At 39.7% G+C, this 25,747-nt stretch overlaps 1 protein-coding gene across 3 annotated transcripts; it reads right to left on the bottom strand.

Annotated features, from left to right (window-relative positions):
- Window positions 1–1,265: 1,265 nt before the first annotated feature.
- On the bottom strand, window positions 1,266–22,661 carry CHURC1 (churchill domain containing 1). 3 transcript variants are annotated; one of them, XM_023232528.1, is made up of 4 exons: window positions 22,494–22,661; window positions 12,423–12,558; window positions 10,466–10,536; window positions 1,266–3,763 (listed from the first exon to the last, which is right to left on the bottom strand). In XM_023232528.1, the coding sequence occupies exons 1-4, from the start codon at window positions 22,611–22,613 to the stop codon at window positions 3,671–3,673; spliced, it is 420 nt and encodes a 139-aa protein (XP_023088296.1). In that variant the 5' UTR covers window positions 22,614–22,661; the 3' UTR covers window positions 1,266–3,670. The 3 variants fall into 3 exon arrangements, with proteins under 3 accessions (XP_023088296.1, XP_023088289.1, XP_023088306.1); XM_023232521.1 differs by having other exon boundaries at window positions 10,466–10,539; window positions 22,494–22,632; XM_023232538.1 differs by lacking the exon at window positions 10,466–10,536 and having other exon boundaries at window positions 22,494–22,632.
- Window positions 22,662–25,747: the final 3,086 nt, after the last annotated feature.

Here is a 25,747-nt window from a genome sequence, read left to right on the forward strand (position 1 = left end):
ACTTTGGGAGGCTGAGGCAGGAAGATGGCCTGAGCCCAGGAATGAGACCGGACTGGGCAACATACTGAGACCTAATCTCTACAAAAAATAAAAATAAAAAAAATTGGCTAAGCATGGTGATGTACACCTGTAGTGGTTTCAGCTACTCAGGAGGCTAAGGTGGGACAATTGCCTGGGCCTGGGAATTCAAGGCTGCAGTGAGCTATGACTGCACCACTGCACTCCAGCTTGGGTGACAGAGTGAGACCCTGTCTCAAAAACACTAAGCCAAACTCTACAACTTTATTACAATCACCATCACAACCATCATCCAAACTACCATTCATTTAATATTTACTATGGGCACAGACTGTGCTAGGTACTTTATATACACTAGGTTATTGAATCCTCATACAGATCCCATAAAAACTTTTTATTTCTATTAAACGAAAAGGTAATTGGGCAAGACACTTGCCAAGGACACAGAGCTTAGGAAGTAGCAAAGCTGAAAGTTAAACCCAGGTCAGTCTGACTCCAAAGCCTCTACTCTTAACCACAACACAACAGTGCTTTCTTCTAGCTCAGATTTTTCTTCATAAAGACCACTGACAGCTGCCTGCACACAGCATTAGATTTAAAAATCATTACATTTAAAAATTCTATGGAGGCATGATGGTTTCTAGTTTTCCACTGAAGACACTGAGGTAGACAGGATAAGTGATTTGCCCATTGTCCCATTATTAGCAGGTGACAAAGTTAATTCTAGACCCAGATCTTTTAGTTCCTTTTCTATCCAACTATACTGTATCTTACAACAGTCTTGTACTACAGTAAAAAAAAAAAAAAATACATTTTAAAATTGAGAGCCTCAAATAACTAGCCCTGCCCACAAAATGAAAGAATGAAACAGAAAGGACTTTTGATACACAGAAATAAAGGACGGTGAGCATAAACCTCTTCATGGTAACTTACAAATAACAAGCCATATGCCCAAGCTATCTCGTGTCAATCAGTTAGTATTGGGAGAACCTAAAACCACGTGAGAAAGAGCTAGATCAAACAAAACAACAAATAATGGCTGAGCCTTTAATTTCAAGAGCCTAAGTAGCCAGACCTGTACATCATAGAATGATTAGAGAAAAAGGAGGTGCCAGGATAAGCCCACGTTTCCAATTATACCCACGGGGGATTTCTCTTCCTTCTTATATCTCAGGAAGGGAAGTAAAAAGAGAGCCATGTTTTGCCTAATTCCTAATTTGAACAGAAAAATAAGGATTCTATGAAACTGGGTTCAAGTGGCCTTTATTAGATCCACAGAATAAACTAGAAAATAAAATATCACAAAACACAGCACAATGTTGGTTTACCAATAATGAAATAGAGAGGATCTTATACTTTAAATTTTTGTAACGTATAGTCCAAAACAAATAGATAATTATACATTCCGCAATAGATGAGGACATTGGCAGGGCACATAAAATTAGACTCTTGAGCTTCAAATGACTAAGTTGGAAGCAATAGCAAACTCAAGGAAGGGACAATTCAGAGGCTATAATGGGCTTAATGCTGCTATTTAAAGTAATGAAGCATTTTCTCTGCTTTCTGGATTCATTTCACCAAATGATTTCCTCAGCAGGTCAGATATAGATTTGCAGCAAAATGAAGCACATTTTCCAGGAATAAAACAACTGATCCCCACAACAGCTGACTTAACTTTTCTGAATAATAAATCTTCATCTGACATGCCCAGATGCCTCAGAGTGCTGTCACTGATATTCTTAACCTCTTCCTAACCTTGCCAGATCCTTATACTTCATGTTTACCAAACATTATTACTGAGAGGGGGTAACTGCACTAGCTGTGTGATCTTAAACAAGTTATTTAACTTCTTTGTGCCCGAGGTTTTTTTGGCTCTAAAAGTGCTACACTGAAATAAAGAACAGTGAATATAAACCCCTTCATAACTTACAAAAAACAAGCCATATCTGGTTATGGCTAAACTATCAATAGCACCTACCTTATGAATTTGTTAATGAGGATTAAATAAGTGCTTAAAAAAGTCTTAGCACATAAGAAGTACTTAATAAACCTCAGCTATTATTACTGCTATTCAACAAAGCTTTTCCCTGGTATCTACAATGAACACTATGCTCATTTCTTTTTTGTTATGAGGCCTTAGTTCAGAATTTCCAAATCTCCTAGATACGAAGAAACAATTTTGTTTCCAATGCCTGAACCTTTAAATTTAGGTCTCAGAATGAGCACTAACTGAAGCCACCTCATTGTATCTAGTACTTTATATATGCTTTCTAAAGTATTTTACATTCACTAGTTCATTTAAATCTCCTAACAATACTGTGATGAACATATAATATCAATTTTTATTAGTCCAATTTGATAGAAACAGGACAATAAAGTCCAGAGTAATGCTTCGCTCAATGACTATACTGCTACTAAATGGCAGAGAGGCCTAAATGCCAGAGCTTACCATCTCCTAGCCAGTGCTCATGCAACTATGCAAAGTAAGATATTCTAAGATCCCTTTAGAGCAAATGAAACCATTTTCTCATTTATATTAACTGAAGTCCACACTGTATTCAGATTTCCCTAGTTTCTACCAAATGATCTCCCCCCCTCCCCCGTATATAATCCCATGTAGGATACCACCCTACATCTAGCAGTCACGTCTTCTCAGGCTCCTCTTGGCTGTGACCATGTCTCAGACTTTCCTTGTTTTTGATGGCCTTGATAGTTTTGAGGAGTACTGGTTAGGTATTTTGTAGAATGCTCCTCAACTGGAATTGTGTGATGTTTTTCTCCTGATCCGACTTGGGTTCTGAGTTTTGGGGAGGAGGACCACAGAGGTAAAGTGCCGTTCTTATCACATTCTGTATGATGTGATGCTATCAAGGATACATGCTATCGAAAGGGCTTATCATGGATGACGTTAACCTCAATCACCTGGCTGAGCTAGTGTCTGTCAGATTTCTCCACTGTAAAGTTACTCTTCCCCCCCCTTCCCATATTATACTCTGCACGAAAGCCCACTAAGTGGGGAGTATCTACATAAATTATTTGAAATTCTTCTGCACAAGAGATTTGTTCCCATTCAATCATTTATATTAGTTTGGGCTTGTAAATATTTATTATATAGTTTGGGTTACAACGCAATACTACTTTATTTATTTTGTTACTCAAATTGCTCCAGCTCTGGCCTTTCGGAGATCCTTCAGTTCGATCATACGGACATACTCCCAATCACTGTGATTTTTTTTTTTTTTATTTCAGTACTTCACTTCTCTGTGGCACAAGATACTCTAGGCTCATCCTGTATAGTTCACACCCCAGTTCTAGAATCAGTTGATTTTCCAAGGAGCCCTGGTTCCTTTTATTGGAAACCAAAATCTGGGCACCAGGTATGCTCCCATTCTAGTTGTTTTCTGACCACATAACTGCTAACAAAGATGCTTCACTCTGGCTACACCGATGTGAACTTTGAACTTTAGCAGAAGAGCTCAGCTCTAGAGAACAACGATCTCCTACGTTACTTTTTTTCCTCAAAGAATAAGTGAGTCTAAGCAGAAAAAAAATATGCAAAGAATTTTCAGTGTGAATGAAGTAAGACAAACCATCAGGCTTGCTGTATTATAAACCAACCCAACATAGTTACAACAGATCTGTAGAAGGATCCTTAGAATAAAAGGGTCATTTGTCGGGGGTCATCAGGGAGAATACTGATAGTATCTTCAGCTTTGCCACATAACAGACACAGCATGGTATACTCCTAGAACAAGATAAAGTGCATAATTATCTCAAGGAACAGGGAAAAGATGCTTTATAACTTACTCTAGTTAAAAAGTTCTCTACAAATTATCATGAATATTCTTTCTGTACATTGGATCAATTTCTTCAACATGTATCAGCAATGTCTTAGGCTTATTCTGTATATTCCACAGCCTGTTGTTTATATAAATTGATACATAAATGTCATCTTGGAAATACATGGCTACTTCTCAGAAAGCACATATATTTAGCTTAGTGCTACTATTTAAAGTAATGAAGCAGTTTGAGTGTGGGTCCCTATGGAAAAATTCCTATTTTTATAGCTGTTCCTTTCTAGGATATTTAACACTAAGGATATTTAACAACAGAAATAATTTTTTGAAAGGAAAAAATTCACAAACCGAAAAAGCTATTTTTATCTACTCCAGGAAAATAAACAATTACGTTAAATTCACTAGTATGTCCTGTCTCATTTTCAGATAGCTAGTTGTCTGTGAATTTGATCCATTTAAGAAATTTGGGCCAGGCGCGGTGGCTCAAGCCTGTAATCCCAGCACTTTGGGAGGCCGAGACGGGCGGATCACGAGGTCAGGAGATCGAGACCATCCTGGCTAATACAGTGAAACCCCGTCTCCACTAAAAAATACAAAAAACTAGCCGGGCGAGGTGGCGGGCGCCTGTAGTCCCAGCTACTCGGGAGGCTGAGGCTGTAGAATGGCGTAAACCCGGGAGGCGGAGCTTGCAGTGAGCTGAGATCCGGCCACTGCACTCCAGTCTGGGTGACAGAGCGAGACTCCACCTCAAAAAAAAAAAAAAAAAAGAATAAAAGAAATTTGTTTCCTAGGTTTAACAAATGTCCAGACTGGTAACACAGGAGAGTTTGTTTTAGGCAAAAACCCTTAGGGCAAAGTTCTTTTTTTCCTTTTTTCTTTTCTTAGACAGGGTCTCACTGTGTTGCCCAGACTGGAGTGCAGTGGCGCAATGATGGTTCAACTGCAGCCTTGACCTCCTGGGCTCAAGTGATCATCCAGCCTCAGTCCCCCAAGTAACTGAGATTACATGCACTTGGCAACACACCTGGCTAATTTTTAAATTTTTTTGTAGAGATGGGGTCTGTGTTGCCCAGGGTGGCCTCAAACTCCTAGGCTCAAGTGATCCTCCCACCTTGGCCTCCCAAAGTGCCAAGTCAGGTGTGAGCCACTGCACCCAGCCCAAAGCCCTATTCTTTTTTTTTTTTTTTTTTTTTTTGAGACGGAGTCTCACTCTGTCGCCCAGGCTGGAGTACAGTGGCGCGATCTCCACTCACTGCAAGCTCCGCCTCCCGGGTTCACGCCATTCTCCTGCCTCAGCCTCCCGTGTAGCTGGGACTACAGGCGCCCGCCACCACGCCCGGCTAATTTTTGTATTTTTAGTAGAGACGGGGTTTCACCGTGTTAGCCAGGATGGTCTCGATCTCCTGACCTCGTGATCTGTCCGTCTCGGCCTCCCAAAGTGCTGGGATTACACGCGTGAGCCACCACGCCTGGGCTTCACAGTCCTATTCTTATAGCTTTCCCTTTCTAGAATATTTAACAGTCTTAAACTACAGAGACATATTTCTTTGAAACCTTTTCTTTAAAAGCCTTTTATCTCTGTATGAAAACAAACATCTATGTTAAGTCTTCTAGAATTTCCACACCTGATGCTGAGTTTGCTAGCTGTCTGGAAATTGATCGGTCAAGGCAGTTTGTGTTTCTTGGGTTTAGACAGTCACTAGAGAGGGCCACAGAGGTAAACAATGACTGTGGTACAAAGAAATTGAAGCTGGCAACTGCCTTTTCCATCTTCTACTGGTGAGTTCAGGAGGGGAGCTTAGTTGTGGAAGTGGAAAGATTGCTTTATGAACTAAAAATAAAGTAAAAATACATCCTCTTCAAGGTCTTTTACTGCTATCAAATACTTCCACTGCTTTAACCCACCAGGCATTGCTATTTGGATGGTAACCTTTTACAGGAAAAGAAGAAGGAAAAAAGTAATAGAGTCAAAAAGAGAAAATGTGTGAGGCTAAACAAATACTTGAGTTTTCAACCAATCTAGCCACTGACAAATTTATACTGAGTGCCTACATACTCTGCAATGTGCTGGCAGACATGAAAGAACAAAGTCTGACTTTATAAAATCTGCAGTCTAACTTGGGAGGGGGAAAAAACCTAACATATAATCTGGCAAGATTATTAAATCAGTGAGACTGATTACACCTATAATCTTTATAGGCAGTCTGGAACTCAAATTTCATTGCAAGTCAATTATTTGGAATTCAAAAGCAATTTCCCACAGAATTAATGTCATACATGGCGGTTAGGTTCCCAGGAAAATCCACAAGTCTTTTAAATTTATATTGTTCAAGTACCATAGAATCTAACCATATATAGAAGTGCTTCTGTGGGAAAATACGTCTAGAATTCTAACTTGGGATGCCAGGAACAGATCTCCTTGGCTGCCAGGAATATGATGAGATTAGGACACCTTTTATCAAAATCATTCAAGTAGAGAAAATAATTCCCCCAGTCATTCACAGGGACTCTCAAAGGCTCCAACTGGGCAGGGCCTAGGGGAAGAGATTTGGAGGGAAGAGCAGAGTGGGTGGAATTACCTCTGAGTAAGACCAGATCTTTTTTTTTTTTTTTTTATTCTGACGGCCCCTTTACTCTTTTCCTCTATTAGTCCCTGTTAATTCTAACTCCAAGTCTTCTCCTTCCCTGGCCCACAGAGGAACAGAAAGCAGTCTCATAGTTTCTGTCTTGTTTCTTGAAGTAAACACACAGAACATTTTAGTCGGGGGGCAGCGGGGGCCTTTTGCTGGGGGAATTTTTTTAAAAAATAAAGGATACCTATAATAATTTATGATATATTTTCCATGTAAACCCTCTCTGTTGCCACTTTTCCTCTAGTCTTGCCACCAGAAAATCCTACTTTGTTCAATAATGACATTACAGTTATTTTAAAAACAGAATACTTATCTTTCAGAGAGGCTAATGAAATATTTAAAGAGGTAGTGATATGTTTGGAATTTGCTTTGAAATAATCCTGTGGGGGGATGTGAGAAAGGTGAAGTACAAATAAAGCAACTTGAAGATGGGTAGTGTACATTAGTACACTGTTCTGCCTACTTTGGACTATGTTTAAATCTCCTATAAGATGTTTAATATAATACAACAATGGTGGCTGGGAATCCCACCTTGAACTTGAACTACTGCCAGGATAGGATGAGGGGCTGGGGTAGGGTAGGGACAAGGATAGTAAGTAATGGCAGCTGAGAATAGAGGGTTCTTGTGGCCATTAGGCTGAGGTAGAAGTTCCCCAGTGGCTATTCACTAGAGTCAGGGCCTGACATAGGTACAAGAAAAGTTCAGAAAAGGGAGAAGATGCACGGGCTTGAAGAGCAAAGAGGAGATGGAATTTGAGTTCAGCTAGAAAGAGGTAAGATTTAGTTGACTTGAAGGTAGAGAGAGGGACAATTCAAATCAAGGAAAAGGCATGAATATGGACAGTAATAAGGAAAATTACTTATTTTCCTTATTGGAATATGGACAGCATGTGCATCGCTTACGGAGTAAAAGGGAAAGGAAGAAGCATCTGGTTTGTCAGCAGGGGAGTGGAGGATGACATGTTTAAGAAGATTAACTTGATGGCAGTGTGCAGAACTGCAGTATGGGAAATGCTGCAGTAATTCAGGCTTCAATGGGTATGGTCCTTGACATGAGGTGTGATGTTAGAGTCAGAGAAAAAGCAAGAAAAACAAAGAAAACAAAGAGGGGATGAGCGGTGTAGGCATGAAGGCTAGAGAATGAAATGTGAAAGGTATCTAACAGGTCTCTACTAAGACTGAGTACATGTGTGTTCACTACATGAGACAGCATAAAGGTTCCAGACCACAGACCAAAAGCTCAGGAGTATCACTTAGAGAAAACAGGAAAGAAAAATGAGAGAAAACCCAAAGGAGCAGTTAAAATGATTTAAAAAGGAAAGAAGTAAAGCACTATGAACCTCAAGGGCAGAAATGCTACAAAAAGACAACAATGGTTAATAAAACTAGATGCAGAAGCCATGTAAGAGAGAAAAGAACTAAGGCAAAGTCACAGGATGAGGTTAGATTATAGCAAACCTATGAGAGAACAGTTTTAGTACAGTGAAAATGAAAACCAGTTTGTAGGTAGTTAAGAGGAGCATATGGAAATAAGGAAAATAGGGTAAAGACCTATTCAGGTGGCCGGGCAGTGGCTCCCACCTGTAATCCCAGCACTTTGGGAGGCTGAGGCAGGAGGACTGCTTGACCCCAGGGGTTCAAGACCAGCTTGGACAACAAAGTGATACCTCATCTCTACAGAAAAAAAATTAAAAAATAGCCACTCATGGTGGCTAGTGCCTGTAGTCTCAGCTACTTGAGGAGTTGAGGCAGAAGGATCGTTTGAGCCCGGGAGGTCAAGGCTGCAGTGAGCTGTGATCATGCCACTGCACTTCATCTTGGGCAGCAGAGACCTTGTTGCAACAAACAAACACCCTATTCAAATAAAGAAGCAAGAGGAAGAAGAAATGATTACAGGATGAATCAAAGTACACTAGAAGAGAGATGATAACATGAGATTCCTGAGGAAATGCAGTGGAGTAGCATTAGAGAGGAGTAAATAAAAATCTTCCTCTCTAACAGGAGAGAAGGAAGAGTCTAAAGTTGGGACAATGTTAAGTATGGTGTATATACGAAAGAGTAGTGGGCAATAAAAGAAGGGAAGCTGGGCCAGTCCAGTGAGAACCTTGAAATGAGCAGCTTTAATATTGTACTGTAGCTAAAAGCGCACTATGGGAAGGCCAATGAGGTCACCCAAAAGTATCATTTATTTTTACTTTTTAGTAGACAGGGTCTCACTATGTTGCCCAGACTGTACTCAAACACTTGGCCTCAAGAGATTCTCCTGCCTCAGCCTCTTGAGTATCTCAAACGATAGGCACACACCACCGTGCCCAGCATTGAAAACATCATTTTAAGAAAATTAATCTGATGGTAGAGTATGGAATATGAGTTGGGGGGGTGGGTGGGGAAGTAGATGTTGGGGAGGAGCAGACTGGGAGAAGAGAGTCTAGTTTTAGAATCATTTTCACCACCATTTCATAGTTTCTCACATTGTGATAAGCCACCTTCCTTTACCTTCTTCTTGTCCCAGAGTAATTTCTAGGGCAGCTTTGAAAATGGCTGCATTCAGTCATAAAGGAAAAATCAGCTACACTTTGGTCTAGCTAATTTACAATGGCTTGGTTAGGACATAAACAGGTAACCTCAATATTCATTCAGGAGCTGTACATAACTCATGTGAGTTTCAGGAGCTTCTTGAAAATAGCTATAAGCACTCCTTTCCTCCCATAAAAGAACAGAACTGTTTCTTTAAGCCCAGGAGGTGTTCATCCCCCTATGTGGCCACTACTCATTCACTAAGATGTCAATTTTGCCCTAAGTTACACATATCATATAAATATTTCCTGAGGCATAATTTTTGGATGCTGAAGAAATATAGTCAAGATGTTATTTTAGATTAACCACAACACATCAGACCAGACTCTGACAGGTGACTAAGCACTTTCTTCCATGCTAAAATAAGGAATAAGAGGGGTTTTACTATCTTATGATTCTTCTATGGAAGATTATTATTATTTTCCTAATTAAGTACTATCCAAATGTGAAGGGAATTGAAAAATTCTCTTGGCTGTTAAAAGCCCTGGCCTGATATTTATATCCTATGGACAAATATGTAGTTCACACAAAATAAGTAACTCAACTTGAAGGCTTGAAAACAGGCAGTGAGGGACAGAGGCAGGTTTCATTTTGTCCCTGGCTCTCCCCTACTGCTCAGCTTTTCTTTCTGATCATCAGACCTGTGAATCTTCAGCAACTTCAGGCCTATACCAACCTTCCAGATAATTCTTCACATGCTCTCACAATTGTGTAAGGATTAATCCTTATGATAAATCTCTTAATCTCCAGCTTCACAGTGGTTCAGTATTTCTCCTCCAACTTTGATACACACAGCTTGTAATTTTACTTAATAATATCATAATGTCTTACACAGATGAGACTGCAGACTTGTTCAACTCTACATGCCAACTTGGGAAAACAAAGATAACCTCCTTATCACAATTTCCATGCTGGGCAAGTATGGTGGCAGTGGACAGGCCACCACTTAAAAGCCCACAACTGTGCAATCACATAACTGGGCAGAAAAAAAGAAGCACAATGGGAACCTCAGAAGAAGCCAGAATGTGCTACTATTCGTTATAAACAAAAATGACAGGGCTGAGATATCATTTGTAAACTACACATTTTGATTTGTGACTCTCGTGAAGTCAGGTTTGCACAAATTCACCCACACCTAAAGTCTCTCTCTCAACTTGCACAGATATAAGAAAGGCATGGGGCTGGGCACAGTGGCTCATGCCTGCAATTCCAATACTTTGCAGGCCGAGGTGGGAGGACTGCTTGAGCCCAGGAGTTCAAGACCAGCCTGGGCAACATAGCAAGACACCATCTCAAAAACAAAAACAAAAACAAAAACCATAGTCTCCTTTAATATATGCTAACACTTTGCACTTCACTTATGAAAACTGTGTTTAGATTCTCAAGGGCACTTTTGTTATTGCCCTAACCTCACCACAACATACCCACATTTATATTTACCTGAAATTCATCCATGATACTGAATGTATACTCATGTCTGGCTATTACATGATGACAATTCTTACACAAATCTGCTAAAACAAAGAGAGACTTATGTAATTAAGTCTTAGAGAGTTTCTTAAAATTTCTATTCTCAGCATATAATTTAAAGTGAATCTTAAGTCTGCCATATTTAACACAAGAGGAATCCATTATAATATCTACCTTGATTTTTAAAAAATTCAGAATATGCCACATAGCAACACTACATAATTAAGAGTCTGAGCTCAGAGACTTAATATGCTTTTATTAATTGCCACCAAAAGTTCTTTAAGAGAATCAGTTAAAAGATATTTAAGTGTATTTTTAAACTAGCTAGATCAATTTTTTTTTTTTTTTTTTTGAGGCCGAGTCTTACTGTGCTGCCCAGGCTGGAGTGCAGTGGCATGATCATGCCTCACTGCAGTTTCAACCTCCCAATCTCAAGTTATCCTCCCAAATCAGCCTCCTGAGTAGCTGGGGGAATAACTTGAGCCTGGGAGGGGCTCAAGACATGCGCCAACACACTCAGCTAATTTTTTTGAATTTTTGTAGATGTGAGTTCTCACTATGTTGACCAGGCTGGTCTTGAACCCCTGGGCTCAAAAGCGATCCTCCCTCCTGAGCTTCCCAAAGTGCCAGGATTATAGGCGTGAGCCACCATGCCCATCCCAGCTATACCTATTTAACTATGTAAAAGCTTTCATTATCATGAATAATATAAACTGTGCTACTATATCCAATCATAAATGAAAACCAAAGCTGGGCATTAAAGTAAATTTAATGGTAGCAAAATAATCTAGTAAAAACTATGATTTATTGAGGGCTTACTATTTTAAATATTTAATCTTCTAAAAAACTCAATGAGGTAGATACTATCATTACCACCTTTTTAGAGATAAGCAAACAAAGGCATACTTCAGTTAAATAATTAGGAAGAGGACTGAGCCAGGATGTAGTGGAACTAGAATTCAAACCCAAACAGCCCTAGCTCCAGGGCCCTTGCTCTTAAACCACTATCCCCTATTGCCTGGAATGAAATACAGCTTAAAGAAAACATACACTAAAAAGAAAGAAAAAGATTCTTCCAGCTTAGAACATTTATTATTATCTGACTCCATTCTAAAGGCTTGGTGTCTTTCAAACTCCTCTGTCAAAATACCATTACCTGTGCATTTATTCATCATGTGTTCAGAAGGTACCCAAGAACCAGGAGACAAGCAAAAAGGGAATGTGAACAGTTAAATACTTCTCACAATATCTGGGCACTGACGTATACATATACTTAACTTACAGAAATCCTTAGTGCTAATCTCAGAATTAATTTTTTTTTATACATAGTTTATTTGGCTTCCCAATATTGAGGACGAGGAGAAGGATATGAAGGCAGCTTATTATTTAGCTGCAAAAGTAAGGAACAACAGACTGACAGTGAGACTGGAGGAAAAAAAAGCTAGACATTCTGAGCAGAAACAAGACTAAAAAAACACTGCATTCTGGAAGTCATTTAGTATAGGGACAAGCAGCCCTAAATACTTTAATAGCTGTTGGAGGATATCATGGTATTATACTGTAGCAGAAAGTGAAAACTCACAGAGATGACCCTAAGGTCACAATAACAATAATAAAAAATATATCTTGTTAAGGCAGCATAAAGCTGTTGAAAGTATGTCCCTGAAAAATAATTTGATAAACAAAAAAATTCAGTGTCTGAATCATAAGCTTTAGTTATCTGCAAAAGTCATTTACATAAACTCTTTGATGATCCTAGATAAATGAGGTGTTAACGAAATTTTCCTCTTAAAAACCTAACTAGTAACTATGCGTGCAATACAATAATGAAATAGGCCTCAGAATATTTTGTGTAACATTATCAACTTTCAAAAGCTGACACCTGCTAACACACTCAGGTTAAAAAAAAAAAGAAAAGTCTACTTACGATCATAGGTAACTATTTCTTCTCCATCTTCTTCTTTCAAGGATTTGTTTGTGATCAGCATAAAATCCCGCTTACTGCACACTGCACAGCCTGTAAAGTTCAGCAAAAAAGATCCATTCTCCAAGCAGGTGTTACCCTAAAATATCAGAAACAGGAATTTAATTTCTTCACATTTCAAAATCTTTTTTTTTTCTTTTTTTTGAGACGGAGTCTCGCTCTGTCGCCCAGGCTGGAGTGCAGTGGCGGATCTCAGCTCGCTGCAAGCTCCGCCTCCCGGGTTCACGCCATTCTCCTGCCTCAGCCTCCCGAGTAGCTGGGACTACAGGCGCCGTCACCTCGCCCGGCTAGTTTTTTTGTATTTTTTAGTACAGACAGGGTTTCACCGTGTTAGCCAGGATGGTCTCGATCTCCTGACCTCGTGATCCACCCATCTCAGCCTCCCAAAGTGCTGGGATTACAGGCGTGAGCCAACGCGCCCGGCACATTTCAAAATCTTTAGTGAGATGATTAATAGACTTAAAATCTCTAAAGGCAAAACAAAATGAAAAAATGGACAGCATTTACTTCTAGGTCATATTTTCCTAAAGAAGGAAAACTCATGTTAAAAAAAAAAAAAAGCAACTAAAGCACAGTGTTAGATCCTTAAGTCTCTGAGGGCTGCCATATGTTGAAACGGGAGGACAAACTGCAAATAGATATCTGGAAACAACTTAAGGAAACCTTAATATAAAATATGAAAATAGAAAATTAGAAAAATTTAATAGCCAACAATATTAAAGGAGGCATACCTAGAATTCAATCAAAACAGAAACTGAGTCAATGATAAAGATGATCTTACATACTATGATGTTTAGTTGTTTGTTCAAATAGTTTTGATCCTTGATCATAATACAAAATAAACAAACAAAAGGAAACTCTCAGCTCTATAGATGTCAGTCCTTAAGGATACACGTGACTGAGGAACAGAAGCTTAAGTTCTTCATTTCATAAGACTGACACATTTGCATTTAAGAGAGAACGGGTTTTACATCTTTACTAAGAAACTATACAAATTTTCAAAAAAAGTTTTTAAAAAAGAAATTCTAAATAACTTATGCTCCTGGCTCAAGGGAAGCCTTTTATTTTGGGTAATTTAGATGGGGTCTTGCTATGTTGCCCAGGCTGGTCTCAAACTCCTGGGCTCAAACGATCTTCCCACCTCTGTCTCCCAAGTATTGGGATTATAGTTGGGAGCCACCATCCCCAACCCAAAGCAAGTCTTTGCTAAAGGCTTACTAATACTTGTTAAGAATTAAAAGTTACTTTATAAAGAATCTAGTCCAATCCCATTTCTCAGCAACAAACGTAAGAGTATTTTTAAGTAATGTGACAAAAAATCACTCAAATCAACGTTTCTCCAGTGCATCTCTTATGTCTGGTGTTGTGCAAAGCACAATGGAGGATTCAAAGATGAGCCAAATATGTTCCTACCTTCAAGGAGTTTTAAGAAGCATCAGTGAAATTAAGATTCACCATAAATAATGCCACTAGGAAGTCTTTCTGGATTCCAAGCACCAGAATTAATCTCTCCCTTCTATGTAATGAGGAATGTCTCCCTTCTATGTATGAGTTAGAGATTAACTCTGGTGGGAAAAATCAAGACATTACTACACAGTTTAGAGTTATTAAATCATAGGTGCACTGCCTTAACTACTAAAAGGGAAAAGGGCCTTAGGATTAAAGTATACATTTCCAGTTATTAAGAGCGAATGCTTTTATTTTTTTTAAATAAAATCTACAGAAGTACAATTTACATACAGTAAAATTCACACACTTTAAGGGTACACATAGGTTAATGACTTTTAACCAATGTATATACCCATGTAACCACTACCCTAGTGAAGGTATAAAACATTTCTATCCACCCAAAGAGTTCCTTCGTGCTTTTCAGTCTATCTCTAACCTCCATCCCACCCCAGAAACCCACTGATCTGATTTCTATTTCCACAGTCTTGCACGTTCTAGAATTTTATATAAACAGAATCAGTATACTCCTGCATCCAATTTCCCTTGCTCGATATAATGCCTATGTTCATCATCCCTGCTGTTCTAGGTACTGGTAGTTTGTTGCTTTTCATTGCCAAATAGTATTCCCTGTAGGATTCAGCTCTTGGTAGACATTTGGGTTGTTTCCATTCGGGGCTATTATGAATAAAGCAGCTACGGAGATTCATGTGCAAGTCTTGGATGGATATATGTCTTCCCTTCCCTCGGGTAAATATGTAGAAGTGGAATTGCTAATATGTAATGGTAAAAATATGGTGTATTTAACTTTACAAGAAACTGCCAAATGGTTTTCCAGTTTACATTCTTGCCAGCAATGTGTGAGTTCCAGTTGCTCTATATCTACATCATCAAATAGGTATTGCTTTTTATTTTAGCCTTTTCAGTGATGTAAAGTGGTATCTCACTGTAGTTTCAACTTTTGTTTCCTTGATGGCTAATGATGTTGAGCATCTTTTCATGGTGCTTATTCATGTATCTTCTTTTATGGAGTGTCTATTCAAGTCTTTTGCCCATTTTCAAAAAGTTAGGTTGTTTATTTTGAGTTATAAGAGTCCTTTATATATCTTAGACACAAGTTTTTTTCCCAAATATATTTTCTCCGTCATTGATTTGCCTTTTTTTTTTTTTTTTAATTATACTTTAAGTTCTAGGGTACATGTGCATAACGTGCAGGTTACATATGTATACATGTGCCATGTTGGTGTGCTGCACCCATCAACTCGTCAGCACCCATCAATTCATCATTTATATCAGGTATAACTCCCCAATGCAATCCCTCCCCCCTCCCATTTGCCTTTTTTAATGGTTTCTTCTGATGATCAAACAAGTTTTGATTTTCATAAAGTCCAATTTATCATTTTTTCTTTTACAATTTCTTTTCTACTTTTCTTCTTTTCTACTAAGACATCTCTGCTTACCCCAGGGTTGCAAAAAGTTTCTTATGTTTTTTTCTAGAAGTTTTACAGTTTTAGTTTATAGGTTTAGGTTTATAATCCATTTTGAAATAATTTTATATATGAGGTAATGATCAAGGTTTATTTAGTTCCATATGGATTTCCAGTTGCTTTGGCAAGATTTGTTGAAGACTATCTTTTCCCCCACTGAATTACAATGGTGCTTTTGTAGAAAAAAGTCAATGACCACATATATGAGGGTCTGCTTTGACTATTCTGTTCCCTTGATATATATATCTACCTTCCCACTAATATTAAACTCTCTTGATTACTATAGTTTTATAGTAAGTCTTTAAATCAGGTAGTTTACATCCTATAAGCTGGCTATTCTTGGTTCTGTTCAGTTTCATGTAAATTTTAACATCAGCTTACACACTTTACAAAAAAGTCTACCGGAGTTTGAATTGGGACTCCCTTGAATCTGTAAAAGCTGACTGCCAAGGACTCCAAAAAATTAAGGAAAGCAAAACAGTTTTTAAAAAGATCTAAATGTCAATTTCAAATAAATATAACTCTGAACTGGACTGCATCCAGACACAGGTTCCTTGCACAATGTGGCCTAGTCTCTCTAATCTAACCGTGTAAGTAGGCAGAATGTGACTCTAAGGAAACACTGAAGGAGAAGTATCTATGTATCTGTTCTCTGGGAAGTAAATGCTTCAAATGGCAAAATACAAGTACAGTATATAAGAAGCGGATGGGACTTTCTTTAAGAGCCCTGGTCATTTGAAAGCAGCAAGAGTAACCTTCATCAGTGAGGCCTAGCTCTTTTACTAGGTAAGGCAAGACTACTAACATCCAAATTTGGGAAAGTAAACTAAAGCACACATTATTCAGGTAAGGTTTTCTGGCTCCCATAACAGGTGGAAAAAGAATGTAATTCAAATCAATTCCACAATAATAACAGTAGACCATAACAACTTCAAGAAGAAAGGGAAAAAAGTTGACATGTTAAATACCCTTAGAAAATTTGATTCAGATAAGGCCGGGCGCGGTGGCTCAAGCCTGTAATCCCAGCACTTTGGGAGGCCGAGACGGGTGGATCACGAGGTCAGGAGATCGAGACCATCCTGGCTAACACCGTGAAACCCCGTCTCTACTAAAAATACAAAAAACTAGCCAGGCGAGGTGGCGGCGCCTGTGGTCCCAGCTACTCGGGAGGCTGAGGGAGGAGAATGGCAGGAACCCGGGAGGCGGAGCTTGCAGTGAGCTGAGATCCGGCCACTGCACTTCAGCCAGGGAAAAAAAGAAAAACCCCGACTAAAAAAAAAAAAAAAAAAAAAAAAAAAAAAAAAAAAAATTTGATTCAGATAAATCCTGGTTAAAGATTTGTAAAGGTATACAAGTGTGCAAGAAGAAATGGCTGAAAACTATGAGGATAATTAATATGAGAGTATGTTATAAAATCTTTTTTTTTTGAGATGGAGTCTGGCTCCGTTGCCCAGGCTGGAGTGCAGTGGCCGGATCTCAGCTCACTGCAAGCTCCGCCTCCCGGGTTCACGCCATTCTCCTGCCTCAGCCTCCCAAGTAGCTGGGACTACAGGCGCCTGCCACCATGCCCGGCTAATTTTTTGTATTTTTAGTAGAGATGGGGTTTCACCGTGTTGGCCAGGATGGTCTTGATCTCCTGACCTCGTGATCCTCCCGTCTCAGCCTCCCAAAGTGCTGGGATTACAGGCGTGAGCCACCGCGCCCGGCAGTATGTTATAAAATCTTACGAGAAAGCTGTAATTATTCTGATAAAGACTGGATTAATTTTTTTCCAGTAAATTATTTCAGATGATACAAGTTACAGGTATAGAATAAGTAATAGTTAATTATTTATCTTTGATTACATAAGGTTGTTTGGAGTTCTGCTAATATATATATTTTGCCAGGGAATGTTTAAAAATGGAAAATATGGTTTTTATTAAAGAACCAACTTTTTATTTCATTGATTTTCTCTATTGTATTCTCTCAGTATTTTCTACTCTGATCCTTATTATTTTCTCCCTTCTGCTTGCTTTGGGTTTAGTTTGCTCTTTTTTTCCATTGTCTTTTTCTTTCCTTTTCTTTTCTTTTTTTTTTGAGACAGGGTCTCACTCTGTCACCCAGGCTGGAGTGTTGTGGCACAATCTCGGCTCACTGTAACCTCTGCCTCCTGGGTTCAAGTGATTGTCTCACCTCAGCCTCCCAAGTAGCTGGGATTACAGGCGCACAAAACCATGCCAAGCTAATTTTTGCATTGTTTGGTAGAGACGGGTTTCACCATATTGGTCAGGCTGGTCTCAAACTCTTGACCTCAAGTGGTCTGCAAGCCTCGGCCTCCGAAAGTCCTGGGATTATAGGCGTGAGCCACCATACCCGGCCTGTTTTTCCATTGGCTTTAGTGGAAGGTTTGATTGAAGAGTATACTTTTTAAATACAGGCACTTATAACTATAAATTTTAAGATGCAGAGTAACATTTTACAACTGTTTTGCTAATTATATATTACTCAGCATTTAATTAAATCTGGTTTAATGTTATCTACTAAGCAACAACTTGAGTATATGAAATTTGGCAGCTTAGTTTTAAACGACAAATATGAAACATGTAATTTTAAACTTAAACGTATCACTAACACTGATTTTTCCCCAATGATTAATAGTGTATTTCTGTATTCCTATTGCATTACTAACAAAATTTAAAGCTGAAATTAAAATATATGAAGTTTCATTTCCAGTTTGATATGAAAAATATTTTATTATAATTTTGTGCCTGTTCAGTAATTTTAGAAAATGTAGTAGAGTTTAGTTCTGACTGGTGTGCTAAATGCTTTCCTGAAGGAAAAAAAAATGTGGTTCGCAGCTGAGTTAAAAAACATTTGGGTTCAAAACATTAGTATGGTTCATTTCCAACTTGATTAATGTTTGAATTCAAATTCTCAGTGTTAACATTATAAGCAAGTAGGCCAGAGCTCCATTAAGAATTCAGTACTGTATATTCCTAGTCTGTAAAAATAAATGACAAAACTCCAAACAACTTTATGTAATCAAAGATAAATAATTAACTATTACTTACTCATTCTACACTTAGAGCTTCCCAACAAATGATTTTTTTATTGTTGTTTTAAGTAGACAGGGTTTTGCTCTGTTGCCCAGGCTGGAGTGCAGTGGTGTGATCTTAGCTCACGGGAGCCTCAAACTCCTGGGTTGAGGGAATTCTCCTGCCTCAGCCTCTTCCCAAGTAGGTGGAACTATAGACACATACCACCACGCCTGGCTAATGTTTTTTAATTTTTATTTTTAGTTAAGGATGGGTCTCACTATGTTGCCCAGGCTGGTCTCAAACTCCTGGTTCAAGCCATCCTTGTGCCTTGGCTTCCCAAAGTGTTAGGATTACGGGCGTGAGCCACCAGGCCCGGCCCACCATCTTATTACCCTTCCCTTTGCTAAGCTTCTGCAAAGCTGAGTAAAAGCAGTGGGCTTCTGCTCCTACTGAACTTAAAAATAGGTCATGACTTCAAAGAACCCCAGAGTTGGAAGGATCCTTGACATTCCAAATGGTCAGTTAGTCTCTACTGAACAATAGGAAGAGAGCTTAATTCCTTTAAGAGTTACTCATTCCATTTTGAAATGTCAGAATGTTCTTTATTCTGATTCAAAGTCTAAGACCCGTAACATCCACCCACTAATTATTTCTAAATCTGCCTTCTAAAATTCCAAAGAAAAGTTTAATTCTTCTTCATGACAGTCTTTTAATTATTTTAGAACAGAATAAAATCAGAGAAAAGTGCCTTTGAAAGGCACTCTCCTGGTTTTCCAATCACGTCAATCCCTTTTTCTACTATTCTTCCTTATATTTTCTTTATTTTCATTTCTGAAGTTAATTTAGTCTTTGGAGCTCAGTCTTTGATTCTCTAAATTTTTTTCTTTAGAGAACAAATCCTATTTTGACACTTGTATTTGACTGACTCACCTATCTATGTAGCTGTACCCAAACTGCAGTCTTATATATTCACTTGACCCTTCAGATATTCTCAACCTCAGGTGAAGCATGGTATTAATAACAATTTGAAAATTTGTCCCCAATTTTGTTTTTTCTTCCCATATGCCTCCAATTTCTGTAATGATACTTCCAACATCCCAGTTGCCTAGACTGAAAACCCTGAGATCATGTGATCATGTACAGGTCTCCCCTTATTCTCTTCTACATTAAACTGGTTGAATCTTGTTAATTCTTTTTTTTTTTTTCTTTTTAACAGGGTCTGGCTGTATTGCCCAGGTTGGAGTGCAGTGGCATGATCATGGCTCACTGCAACCTCCTGCCTCAGCTTCCGAGTAGCTAGGACTACAGGTGCATGCCAACATGCCTGGCTAATACTTGTGGGGTTTGTGTGTGTGTGTGTGTGTGTGTGTGTTTTTGGAGACAGAGTTTTGCTCTTGTTGCCCATGGTGGAGTGCAGTGGCGTGATCTCGGCTCACTGCAACCTCTGCCTCCCAGGTTCAAGTGATTCTCCTGTCTCAACCTCCCAAGTACCTGGGAAATACAGGCGCAGGCCACCACACCCAGCTAATTTTCATATTTTTAGTAGAGACAGGGTTTCACCATGTTGGCCAAGCTGGTCTCGAACTCCTGACCTCAGGTGATCCGCCGGCCCTGGCCTTCCAAAGTGCTGGGATTACAGGCATGAGCCACCATGCCCAGCCTATTTGTATTTTTTTGTAGAGACAGGGTTTTGCCATGTTTGAGATTGGTCCCAAACTCCTGGGCTCAAGCGATCCACCTGCCTTGGCCTCCCAAAGTACTGGGATTACAGGTGTGAGCACCGCGCCCGGCCTAATTCTTTCTTCATTATCTCATGTCTACACTACTGTTGCCATGGCTCCCGAAACGCTCTGTGGAGTTCTCTCTTTACACACCCTCTATTCCATCATTTCAACATTCAGCCATAAGATTCATTTTCCTAAATAACAGATTTCAGAATCATTTCTCTACTAAAATTTTGATGGTTGCACAATGCCTAAAACGTAAACTCTAAACTTCTCAATATGACTTTTAAGTTTTACAATAACTGCACTCTTAAGAATCCAACCTACTCTTTTTAATATTCTCTACTGCAAACTTCTCTCTCATGGTCTCATAATATCCCATGTTTATTACCGGTTTCATAACAATCTTTTTAAACTTTAAAAAAATGAAATAGTACACAGTAAAGTACATGAAACATAAATGTAGAGAATAAGAAATAATTATAAAGTGAACATCTATAGAACCACCACCCAAATCAAGAAATAAAATACTGCTTGTACCCCGGAAGGCTTTTTCTCATGTGACCCTTCTTGATCACACCCTAATCCCTTAGGAGTAACCACTATCTCGACTTAACAGTAATTGTGTGCTTTCCTTACGGTTTTACCACCCAGGTACATCCTTAAATAATACATTTTGGTTTGCCTCTTTTTGAATTATACTTTATGTGTTCTTTCATCAACACTATTTGTAAGACTTCAGGTTGCTGTGTAATTCTAGTTTGGTTTCATGACTATAATTCAGGATTTCTCAACCTCCGCACTATATTGACATTGGGAGTGACACTTTGTTGTAGTGGCTGTCTCGTGTATTGCAGGATGTTAAGGGGCATCCCTTGCACCACCCATTAGAAGTCAGTAGTACTTCACCTTTTGACAATCAAAAAATGTCTCCAGATATTGCCAAATGTCTAACAGGCAAAAATCACTCCTGGTAGAGAATTACTGCTCTAATTCATTCATTTCCATTCCTCATTCATTAATGGTGTTCCATTCTAATGAATATATCACAGTTACTTTTCCAATCTACTACAAAAATAATGCTGTTATGAACACTCTTATTTATAGGTCTTCAGAAGCATATACACATGCATTTTTCTAGAATGAGAATCGCTGGGTCATTTCTGTGTTTTATACGGCTCACCCGTTTTTTCAAAGTAGTTGTACCATGAGAATTCATACTGTTATACAAGCTACTCGAAAGCCTAAGTATTACCCATAAGACACTAAGACATAAGCAACTACAGAGATTTTCTCCCTCCCAACCAATGCACAAATTCCATTCCTGTAATTTTCCCCCATCCTCCAGCTCCTCACCTTCTTTTCTACCCTAATTACAACTGCCCTTCAAGCTTTAGATGATGTCCACCTTTACTCAGGGGAGAACAGCACTATCTCCTATTGCCCTCCCCTTTCCCTAAACTTGAATAGGGAATTTCTGAACTGAGGTACTCATTTTTGTTAGTCACATACTTCCCAAAACTGTAAGCTGTTAGGCAGCACCAAAGCTGCCTTTTAATTTCTTCTCTGAAATAAAGAATCCAGCTGGGCGCGGTGGCTCATGCCATTAATCCCAGCATTTTCGGAGGCCAAGGCGGGAGGATCGTTCAATCCCAGGAATCTGAGACCAGCCTGGGCAACAGAGGGACCCTGTCTCAAAGAGAGGAGAAATAATTCTTTTCTGGCCTAGCAAAGTAATCTAACTACACATATATAAATGTTCAACAAGGATGCCTTGAATGAATGAGAATAGACAAGCTTTGCAAACTCCTGAACCTGAAAGTAACTGAGATTTAAAAGGTAGTAACAGGCAGGAAACCTAAATTCTAGTCCTGGGTCTCATCCAGAATGTGAACTTGAGCAAGTGTCCCCTCTCTGGGCACTGGTTTCTTCATCCGCAAAAGTGTTAGAACGCATGACCTCAGAGGTCCCCTCCGGCGCTAGAATTCGGTAAGAAAATTGAACTTCATCAAATCGAGCTTGAGGATGAGACCGGAAGTGGGGGTGGGGGGTGGGGAGTCCCTCAGTTGTCAACCGGGTTTGTGCTGGTGGTGGGGTTCCTCTGTTGCTCCCTGGAGCTCAAGAGAACGGCCACGACAGCTGAGGTCAGCTGCCAGGGCGGGGACCAGAGGCGCTGACCGCCACAAGCCATCCCCGGTGTGCCTAAATACCGCTACCGCATCACCGGGACCGGCAGTGCGGCCAAGTCTGCCCCGCGAACGGCCTCTCTGGGAAAGCCAGCCTAGGGTGTGAGACACCTCGGGGGCCGGCCGCGGGCCAAGGGAGCGCCCAGTCGCTCACCCGGTTGGGATATTCCTTCTCCACACAGTCGCCACACATCGCGACGCAGTCAACAGGGAACGTCCTCCAACGCTTCCGGGAAGACAAAACCTCGCGAGAGCTGAAATACGGTTGCCGCATGCGCCCAAGTACTCGACTCCTGGGTATTCCGTCTCGGGAACAGAGCCGAAGTCTCCGCCCCTTAGCAACTGTTGTCAAGGTAGGGCATAGTCTCCTTGGCACCTTGCGTCGGCAAAGGGTGGGGCTTTAGAACTCCTTCCGAGAAAGAGGAAGAAATCGTGTGCACTGACAGATGTGACGGGAAGGGAAGGTGGATCTTGGGCTGAGCGAAGTTCTCACAGACACCTTCCTGAGCTTAGGTTGATAAAAAGGAAAATCACAACATACAAGAAAGGGAATTATTTCTCGCTACCACATATACAAATCTGAAATGTTAATAAATACCTTTCTGTACCATTTCTTAAGGCAATGAGAGTGAATAAGAGACTAGATAGATCTCAGCAGGTGAATAAACAGTAACTGAAGTGTTTGGGAAGAGACACTCAGAGTGCTGCAGAAAATCTCCTCAAAGAACACTTAAAATATTAGTCATAATTGGCCATTCCGAAGTCCTCTGGGGGACATAGCAACGGGGACCGTATTTCTGTCTCTCTCAGGTGTCACAGAAGCACCTCAGTGGCGGGCAAGGACTAAATAGACAAATGACTAGGTCAGTTGTTCCTGCATCATTTCCCAATCCTGTGGATCTCAAAATGCTTGTGATTGGCGCCCCGCCTCATCCTTTCTCTCTGTGTAATAAAAAAGGATCTTATTTATTCGCAACGATCTAATTAACTTGCATAGGAATCTCCCAAGTTTGTCTTTGCTTCTGAACAATGTGTCTTCATCACACTCCTCTACTGCAACGTAGCCTCAACATCCTCCCTCAGCCCTGCTTTATTGCTGTCAGGTCAGTGAAGAAAGATTGGGGAGCATGGGAGACTCTGGGATCCAGATTCCTTAAAGAAAAGATTAATAACCATTTCAAAGCACACTAGTTTAACTGGGCTTGCTAATATGGGAATTATTTTTCCACGGAAGCACTGAAATTGTAACCTTTAGTATTTCAACTTCTATTAAGTACCTGCAACGGTTACTAAAAATCACAGGTGTGCTAAGAAACACTGCATGAACTAGAGCCATCAGAGTTTACTTTATTCTTAGAATAATTATAATGCCTCCCATTTGTATGACATTTTCAACCTTTCAAAAGTGTCCTCATTTCAGTTTCTAATTTTATGCTATTACAACCCTATGTGGTTGGTAAGAAAAATATGCCTCCTCTTTTCAGATGAGGAAACCACAGAAGTGAGTGGTTAAAGGTCTTGTCTATGGTAAAGCTACTCAGTAGCCAGCCAGTGCTAAGACTCTGTTGCTATCCTTGGCTCAATTTCTTTCTAATACAGTAGCACTAGCCACTTATGACTATGAAGCACTTTAAATACGGCAAGTTTGAACTGAGATTGTGCTGTAAGTACATTCTGCACACTAGATTTGGAAGATATAGTATTAAAAATATAAAAATCTCATTAATAAATTTATATGATAATGTTGAAATAATTTTTTGACATACTGGGTTAAATAAAAATGTATTATTAAATTAATATCATCTGCTTTTTAAAATGTGGCTACTAGAAAATTAAAAATTACACATGTAACTCTCATATTCCTATTGGACAGGGCTAGTCTATTCTTTTTTTCTCTCTCTCTTTTAAGGCAGAGTCTCACTCTGTCACCTAAGCTGGAGTGAACTGGCGCAGTCTCGGCTCACTGCAGCCTCTGCCTCCCGCGTTCAAGTGATTCTAATGCCTCAGCCTCCCGAGTACCTGGGACTACAGGGGCACACCACCACAACCAGCTGATTTTTTGTAGTTTTAGTAGAGATGGGGTTTCACCATGTTGGCCAGGGTGGTCTCGAACTCCTGGGCTCAAGTGATACACCTGCCCTAGCCTCCCAAAGTGCTGGGATTATAGGCATGAGCCACTGCACCTGGCCCAATTCTCTCTCTTCATCCATTTTTAAATGCTTTCTCTGTTTTTAAAGGCTTATACTGACTTTTAATCCTTTCTTACTCCCCAGATACTCACAATTTAGTCTGAGAGATAAAATGAGCACAAATACTAGTAATTACTGGCAGATTGGGATATTAGAACACAAAATGGTGAGACTATGCCCAGATGGAGGATTAGGAAAGAGGAATTTGGGCCTTAAAACATGCATAGAATTTCAAAAAGCAGAGTTTTGTTTTGTTTTGTATAGAAATTTCAGGTGGACCACAAGGAGTTTGGCTTTTATTCTGCATGTGGTAAGGAGCCACTGAAGGTTTGAGCAGGAGAGTGTTGTCAGAGTTGTGGTTTAAAATTATTTTAGGCTGGGTGTGGTGGCTCACACCTGTAATCCCAACACTTTGGGAGGCCAAGGCAGGAGGGTAGCTTGAAGCCAGGAGTTCAAGACCAGCTTGGGCAACATAATGATGACCTCAAAAAATATAAAAATTAGCCTAGTGTGGTGGTGTGCACCTGCAGTCCTAGCTACTCAGGAGGCTGAGACGGGAAGATCTCTTGAGCCTAGGAGTTTGAGGCTGTGATGAGCTATGATCATGCCACTGCACCCCTGCCTGGGCAACACAGCGAGACCCTGTCTCTAAAAACTAAATAAATAAAAAAGAAGATTATTTTAGCTGCCTTTTATTGGGACTTACTGGAACTGGGGGAAAAAAGACATGCCAAAGGCAGACGCTAGCAGGAACCACAAGGGGGAGATGTGTAGCTTTCTGCCTCATCACTGAGACTATACATACAAAAATAAATTAATGAAAAATTACACTACAGTCATAGATCTCAAAGAGTACACCCATTAGCATGAATTGATTTCATATTCTAAGGCATGAAAGACAATCTACATATTTATGAAATTTTTTTTACCTTCCCAGAGTTATAACTTGTCATTAAAATGAGCAAGATTTTTTTTTAAAAAAAGGTCATCATATTCATGGTCACAATAGCTCAAGAGCTCAGGGCTATCTATCCAGTGAAGTTCTCCATTTAAATCTAGCCACATTCAGAGGAGAGAGGCAGGAAATGAGACTCAGTGGAAGAGGTAGACAGGACCAGAAATTAAAGTGTGATTGTGGTAATGGGAATATAAAAGTATCTGAGGTTGACAGATGGGAGAAAGGAAAATAGGGGCTACAAAGCAGAAGAATATTAGCACC

This window comes from Piliocolobus tephrosceles, chromosome 6 (assembly GCF_002776525.5).
Source record: "Piliocolobus tephrosceles isolate RC106 chromosome 6, ASM277652v3, whole genome shotgun sequence".
Lineage (NCBI taxonomy): Eukaryota > Metazoa > Chordata > Mammalia > Primates > Cercopithecidae > Piliocolobus > Piliocolobus tephrosceles.